Source organism: Pithys albifrons, chromosome 5 (genome assembly GCF_047495875.1).
Source record: "Pithys albifrons albifrons isolate INPA30051 chromosome 5, PitAlb_v1, whole genome shotgun sequence".
Lineage (NCBI taxonomy): Eukaryota > Metazoa > Chordata > Aves > Passeriformes > Thamnophilidae > Pithys > Pithys albifrons.
This window is the reverse complement of record NC_092462.1, coordinates 69,052,282-69,060,125: the sequence shown is the minus strand read 5'-3', so window position 1 is coordinate 69,060,125 and position 7,844 is coordinate 69,052,282. Positions and strand designations below refer to the sequence as shown.

The window sequence follows — 7,844 nt, the reverse complement described above, 5'->3', positions numbered from 1 at the left end:
AAACCTCACAAAGCACTGGGAAAAAAAATCCTGTATTTTGGCTACACTTCTGGGCTGTACTTGTTTATTTGCTCATCCCACGTATCCCTGCACCTGCAAATCCAGGACAGGGGGCTCAGATCTGTTTCTGAGGGTATTTGGAGCCCAGTGGGAATGGCATTCCTGGTGAGAACTCCACATGGACACTCTGGATGGTGGCTGCTCCTGAGACAATTCCCTCCTGGATGCAGGAGTGAGGAGGGTGCCGTGTCCCCAGCACACGGAGGACATGGAGCTGCTGGAGCACATCCAGAGGAGCACATGGAGCTGATGGGAGAGCTGGAGCACCTCCCCTGTGGAGACAGGCTGGGAAAAGTGGGACTGCTCAGCTGGAGAAGGGAAGTGTGGGGACCTCAGAGCCACATCCCAGTGCCTGAAGGGGCTGCAGGGAAGTGGGAGAGGGAATCTTCACCAGGAACTGCAGCCAAAGTGTGAACTGAAAGAGGGGGAATTTAAATTAGGTATCAGGGAGGGATTCCTGGCTGTGAGGGTGGGCAAGCTGTGGCTGTCCCATCCCTGGAAGTGTCCAAGGCCAGGCTGGATGAGGCTTGGAGCAATCTGGGACTGCGGAAGGTATCCCTGTGGAAGGTGTCCCTGTGGAAGGTGTCCCTGTGGAAGGGTCCCTGTGGAAGGTGTCCCTGTGGAAGGGTCCCTGTGGAAGGTGTCCCTGTGGAAGGGTCCCTGCGGAAGGTATCCCTGTGGAAGGGTCCCTGTGGAAGGTGTCTCTGTGGAAGGTGTCCCTGTGGAAGGGTCCCTGTGGAAGGTGTCCCTGTGGAAGGGTCCCGCTGGAAGGGTCCCGCTGGAAGGTGTCCCTGTGGAAGGTGTCCCTGTGGAAGGGTCCCTGTGGAAGGGTCCCTGTGGAAGGGTCCCTGTGGAAGGTGTCCCTGTGGAAGGGTCCCTGTGGAAGGTGTCCCTGTGGAAGGTGTCCCTGTGGAAGGTGTCCCTGTGGAAGGGTCCCGCTGGAAGGGTCCCGCTGGAAGGTGTCCCTGCCCATGGCAGGGAGTGGGACAGGATGATGGTTCCGGTCCCTTCCAAGCGCTGCCCTGTCAGGCACACACAGGGTGTGGCTCTCGGGGATTGCCCCGCGCAGGGCTAAGTGCTGCACTCGGTGATCCCTGGGAGTCCCTTCCAGCTCAGCATGTTCTCTGCCCCTGCGATTCCGTGATCGGTGACAGCGAGGGGCGTGGACAACAAAACGTTAATCCCCTGCCCTCAACCCGGGGCGCGGCCCCTTTAAGGCCCCCCCCCCCCGCCCCTCCCAGCCGGCGCTTCCGGGTGCCGGGGAGTCACGTGGGCCGGGCCGCGCCGTGGTACGGGCCGGGGCGGGGGGGGCGGGGGGCGGAGGAATGTACCACCCGCCGCGGGGCGGGGGGGAAGATACAAGGGGCGGGGCTTTCGCCGAGAGGGCGGGGCTTACACCGAGAACCCGGTGGGCGTGGCCCTTCGGGTGGGCGTGGCTTACAGTGCAGCGATCCTGTGGGTGTGGTAAAGGGGGCGGGGCCTGCCCAGAGGGCCGAACATGGCGCCGCCCAGACGCGTCGGCCCCGCGGCCGCTCCTGTTCCCGTTCCCCGGCCGGGACTGCTCCGGACTGAGCGCCCGGCCTGACGGGGCGGCTGTCCCGGACTGAGCGTCCGGCCTGACGGGGCGGCTCTCCCGCGGTGAGCGCCGGGCCAGACGGGGCGGCTGTCCCACCAGCTCCGCTGCCTCGCTGCCGGCCGACATGGACCAGCGCCTGGCCGAGCTGGTGGAGGAGCTCACCACCTCCGGGGAGCCGCGGCTGGAGCCGGGCAGGATGAAGGAGCTGAAGAAGATCTGCAAGTACGGCCGCGGGGAGACACCGAGCCGGGCTCCGCTGCCTCTACCCGGGCCAGGCAGCCGCGGAGCCGCCCCGAGAGCCGCCGTGGGGCCTGCTGGGGGGAGTGCTGGGTGCTCCTGGTTTAAAGTTTAAAGATATTGAGGTGCTGGAGCGGGTCCAGAGAAGAGCAACAAGGCTGGTGAAGGGACTGGAGCATAAGTCCTATGGGGTGAGGCTGAGGGAGCTGGGGGTGTTTAGCCTGGAGAAGAGGAGGCTCAGAGGTGACCTCAGCACTGTCTAGAATTACCTGAAGGGAAGTTCTGGCCAGGTGGGGGTTGGTCTCTTCTCCCAGGCACTCAGCAATAGGACAAGGGGGCACGGGCTCAAACTCTGCCAGGGGAAATTGAAGTTGGAGATCAGAAAAAAATTCTTTCCATAGAGAGTGCTCAGGCATTGGAATGGCCTGCCCAGAGGTGGTGGATTCCCCATCCCTGGAGGTTTTTAAACAAATTAGACGTGGCACTGAGTGCCATGATCTGGTAAAGGGACTGGATTTGGACCAAGGGTTGGACTTGATGATCTCGGAAGTCTATTCCAACCCAATCGATTCTATGATTCTATGATCTATACATTAAAAACCCCAACAAGCTTATGTTTTGCTATGCTGAACCTCCCCGTAAGTAACTCCGCCTCCTTTTTGTTCCTGCCCTCCCTACCCAGGTCATCTGAGGAGCACATCAGCCACGCCTTCCACCTGCTGCTGACGCGGCTGCACGAGGAGCACGCTGAGATGCGCTTCTCCGCCTTCCAGGTGCTGCAGGAGCTCTTCGCCAGGTCCCACCACTTCAGGACGCTGGTCATTGCCAGCTTCCAGGAGTTCCTGGAGCTCACGGTGGGCATCGACCACGAGCAGCCGCTGCCGCCGCCCAAGGAGGTGGCGCGGAAGCTGCGGAGAGCGGCCATCGGGGCCGTGCAGGACTGGCACGAGAAGTACGGGGACGCCTACAAGCAGCTCTCGCTGGGGTACCACTTCCTAAAGCAGAATAAGAAGGTACCCCGTGCTTTTACTTCACTGTGTTCTTAGGTGATGATCACTAGGAGGTGTTTAAAGCAAGGAAGCTGATAAATGTTGGGGCAGTCCCGTGGTGTAAAGGAGAGCACTCTGGACTCTGAATCCCAAGGTCCTGAGTCTCAGGGGGGACCATACCCTGGCAGTTAAAGCCTCCCTGCCATCCCATCCTGTCACATCTCGGATGCTCAGCAGGGTCAGCCCCAGTCAGTACCAGGTACTGTGACAGTCCCGAGGACTTCCCTGTCACTGTCCAAGCTCGCTCGGCCGTGGCAGATGGACCTTGGGACTTAAATGGTGGGGCCAGTTCTGTGCATGCTGTGCCTCACCTAAACAATCCACTGTGCAGGCTGGAAGGGCACACCCACATGGGGAGAGCTCTTCCCAAATCTGCGTTGGTGAAGTCTGGCCATACAATAAATGTTAAAAAAGGGTGTTGGGAATGACATGGCCTGTAGGAGACATCCTGTTGAGCACAGTCTTTGGAAAACAAACCTTCTCTGTTCATCCTGCAGTACTGTAAGTTTTAGAAGGCCCAGGCCTGTGCTCAGAGCTGGGCTCAGCCTTTTCTCAGGGTTTAAGAAGTATTGCTCACCAGCAGGCTTTTGCACTGAATCCTGTCTGAAGCCCCAGGGTTTAGCTCTTTTTTGAAGAGGAATAATGGTTATGCCTTGAACTGAGGATAACCAATTAAGTCTTTCTGTGCCAGTTTAAACTAACCTGATCCTGTACTGAGCTGTCCAGTTCTAGCTACAACAGAGACAGGAAGTGTGGGTGCTCTCCCCCTAGCTGCAGTGTTACTGTGCCATACAAGAAGTTTTATTAAAGAGAAATTTTTGTATGTAAACACTTGCTTTTAGATCTTCCTTCAAGGCTTCAAGTTACTGTGTTTGGAGAATTCTGCTGCTTTAGTGTGTCTTCTGCTGCACAAACAGTGAAATGGGAATGCTGTTCTAGCATTCACACTATCTATGATAATAACAGGCTTTCAATAAACAGACTGATTTTCTTTCTCTTCAGAAAGACAGATGTTCAGTGTTCCTAACAGAAATCAGAAAACCTTTGTGATACATGATGTATTTCTGTTCTGGTTCCCCACTAAGCCAATCATGTTCCCTGCTTTTACTGCACTGTGCTGGTTTTTTATACAGTTTTTGTCATCTGCTCACAGAATGATTGTCTTTGAATTCTCCTTTCTTGTCTTGTTTAATAAAGAAGAAAAAGTAAAGGACAGTGACAAGGAGAAATGCAAGACTGAGATAAGGGAGTTTAATATGTAACACAGTTTGACCCAGCTGAACACAAGCGTACAATAATTCTGGAGTTTGGCAGGTCTCCCTGTGCTCCTGTGGTCAGTGGCTGCTCCCAGTTAGGACTGGGGGATCCCTCCTGTGATACAAGATACCCAGCAAGGTTGGCTGTGCTTTTTTCTAGAGCAGTTGAATTTGAATTCCTCCAGAAACATTAATATCAATGAAACAATCTCAGGTCATTTGATAACTCTTGTACTTAAAGACTGGAAATGAGCTAACTGGCTTTTTGCCAGCTTAATATTTGAGGTGTGAAAAGCAACACAAAGTTTTGAGGAGGGATTTTTACATTTTAGTAGTAAAGTGCCTCTGCTGTTGTGTGTTACAGGTTTGGCACAGTAGTATAGGGCAGCTTGGGAGAGCTGTTAGTTCTGTGTGTGGTTGGGTTTTGATTGGCTTTTTTATTTGTAAGTTATCACCAAAGTAATTTTATGAACAGTCAGAAGATGACACTGCTGCCCTTTTAGAGTGTACACCTGGAGAGCTCTCTACTCTTCTAGTGTTTGTAGGTCCATAGTAGTTGGTACGAGGTAGGGCCCTCTATAAATGTTTGACTTCAAGAACTAATAATATTTGCATACATGAAAATAATAGTTGTCAAAATCCTGCCTCAAAGTTTAAAGGAAGAAAAGGAGGAAAAATTATTTCACCTATTTCCCAGTGTTTGCTTACTTGGGCACCTCAGCTGTATTATGTCACAGAATCACAGACTATTCTGAGCTGGAAGGGACCCACAAGGATCATCGAGTCCAGCTCTTATGTCAGTGGCCCACACAGGGAATTGAACCCATGACCTTGGCATTATTACAACCAAGTTTTAACCAACTGAGCTAATCTCAGGGTCAATTTTGTAGTATTTTTCATGTGGGAAATGCATGGATGGAATTCTGGAGTGAGCTGGAATTACAGAGCAAACACGACTTTGAACAGATCCATATAGGGTATAGTACTGCCACATTGCAGTATTTTCACAAAAGTTGCACTGGTTGTTTGGGCCCACTGCTTACACCCTCACAGCCCGGAGTTACTCTGACCTGGTGAGGCTTCTGTGAGAGGGTCCTGTGCCCTGGTTCAGGTAACTGCAGGCTTTGTGTGTGCTGTGGGTTTGGCTGGTGGGAGGTACCTGGTACACGAGGTGAGCTCTCCTTGTCAGTGGTGAACCACCATGGTTTGGCAGATGTGGTGAGAAGGGCAACTGGACACGTGCCAAAGCATTAGTGGAGCAGCAGGTGGCTGGTCCTTTTTGGATGGAGAAAGGGAAAGAATGGGCAAATGACTCCAGTGTAGGTACTCTGGTGTGAGGCAGAAGTTCTGATTTAGGAATCTGTGGCTGTCTCTGGTTTTCTGTGCAGTCCAACCTGACAGCCTCCAGTAAAGAGCTGTAGTTCCTGGGACCTGTATATTTGTTCTGCTTTTGTGGGCCATGTTGCTCTTTGGGAGGATCTGTTTCTTCCACTTCTGTGTGGAGAGCTGTGCAAGCTTGGGAGAAAAATCAGATCCTGAAAACCAAAGGGAGCCCACTGGTGATCCATGTGCTGCTGCAGGCTGTGAAACTAGTTTTTTCCCTACTATCCTTCTGCCCACCCATTCCTCACTAAAAATAAAGAGCTTGGTGAGAGTTCTCCCGCTAAACTGATGGAGACTCTCCATGCCAGTTTCTGTGACAGCTGTTATACAAAAATCATTTATGTGGCTCCAAAACTGTGGTGTAGGATGTCAGAATCTGGGAGCCATTACTGGATCATCGAGCCGTGCCAATAGTGACAAACCTTCACTGAGTGTCTGTACTGTAGACATTGCTCCAGAGTCTGTGGGGCTTCAGCACCAGCAAAGTGCAGGCTTGCCCAGCACTCTGTGTCATCTGTGTGGAATAAAAGTGATGTGGTAGCAATCAAAGGAAATAGTGTATTTTTCTTTTTTCAAAGGGGTTTTCTTACGCAGTAACACAATCAAGACTCCCTTCCTTATAGCAGGAGTTTTTAAAGCCCTTCTAGGACTAAATGAAGAATAAAAAAAATTGTAAATGTTTTAAGAAGGAGCATTTTTAGTCATAAGAAAGTGAGAGTGAATGTTGACTTTTCCCTCAACCCCAAAGTACAAAAAATGTAAAATCATAAATTTGATCTTTTCTAATGAATTTAAATGTGTTCTTTCCTTGCTTACAAAGTTCTTCAGTAAGTGACATATATACTTCTGGTAATAGTGCTTACAAATTTTCCTAGATTTCCTTTACTAGTGGATCTAGTGTGATATTTTCATGTAGTCTTAATATTTACCCTGCCCACTCTCCCTAACTCTGTGTCTCCAGTGCTGTGACAAAAGACTCCCAAAGCCTAGTTTATCCCTGCACTTCAGATGTGGAAATCTAAGTGTTTTGTTTTTCTACCTTATGATTCCTTTCTGAAAGCCATTGATTCTCAGCAGTCCCTTATTAGTAGAAATAAAAGCACTGTTCAGAATTGCTGTAGTTATTGATTCGAGGAGGAGAAGAGATAAAAGGAAATGCTGCTGAGCTTCTGGCTGATCGCTGGTGTTAGAGGATTTTTCACCACAGATAAGGATCTTAGGAAATGGATTTTCTATATATTTCTTACGAGGAATGTTACACTTTTTTCTTCATTTCCTCCTTAGGTGGATTTTCAAGATGTGCATGCCAGAACTGTGGCTGAAAGGAAGAGGGAAGAGGAGAAGCAGAAACGATTGGATAACATTTATAAAGAAAAAGTCAAAAGAACTGAAAAAGAAATGGAAGGTTGGTTGCTTTGGGTCTTTCAGTGGGTTTTTTGTTTGGTTTGGTTTTCTGTTTGGTTTTAAAACAATCTTTTTTAAGGTTATATAAAACAAATTCTGAGAGAGGAGCTATCCAAGTAATAGCTGACCCCAGATGGTGGGAGCACATTCGGGAGAGCTTGACCCTCCCTCTCCCTCATCTAAAGAATATCAGGGGAAACAAGTGACTGTCCTGTGAGCTCAGGTAATATGAAGAGAGAAAAAAAAAAGAAAAAGGTCTGGTCTGTAATTCAGTAAAATACAAATACGTAACTCCAAACAAGCATATTACAAGTCTTTAGGGGTTAGTGACTTAATTTCTTGTCATTGACTTGGCACAGACTTTCCAATACTCTGTTGACGGATGACATTAATTATATTATCTACACAGTCATTGGTTCCAGAAGGCATTGGTTGCATATGCACAGGAATCCTGGATGCAGTGCAGGATACCCATGAAAAGTATCCTACTGCAGCTGGAACATGAGTGTAACGGGGACTGAGTCCCTGAGATATGTGCACAGCAAACACAATTCTGTAATCCCAGGTTAGAACAGGGGTAGGACGTGTTTTATGCTGCAATTACAAAGGGTTATTTAATTAAATTACTTTGGTATATGTAATGCATCCAATTGTGTCTCCATTTATTCTGCATGCTGGAAATACTCGCCTGAGAGTGAAATTCTAAAGAGATTGAACTTTCTTAAAGTCATTTTTATCAGTGTCATCTCTTTGAGCAAGAACATATATTAATGGCTACACCAACATGCAGCTATAAAATTCCAATCTGTAGAAAGAATACTCACCAACATCATTAAAAATGTCCTCACTGAACCTCATTTTCCTTCAAATTCTATGAAG

At 49.5% G+C, this 7,844-nt stretch overlaps 1 protein-coding gene across 1 annotated transcript in view; it reads left to right on the top strand.

Annotated features, from left to right (window-relative positions):
• The first annotated feature begins 1,530 nt into the window (after window positions 1–1,530).
• UVSSA (UV stimulated scaffold protein A) overlaps window positions 1,531–7,844 on the top strand; it is a 56,250-nt gene continuing 49,936 nt past the window's right edge. Inside the window, exons 1-3 of the mRNA XM_071556973.1 lie at window positions 1,531–1,858; window positions 2,556–2,886; window positions 6,846–6,966. Of these exons, the coding sequence (XP_071413074.1) occupies window positions 1,761–1,858; window positions 2,556–2,886; window positions 6,846–6,966 (550 nt within the window). The 5' untranslated portion in view covers window positions 1,531–1,760. The remainder of the gene's footprint in view (window positions 1,859–2,555; window positions 2,887–6,845; window positions 6,967–7,844) is intronic.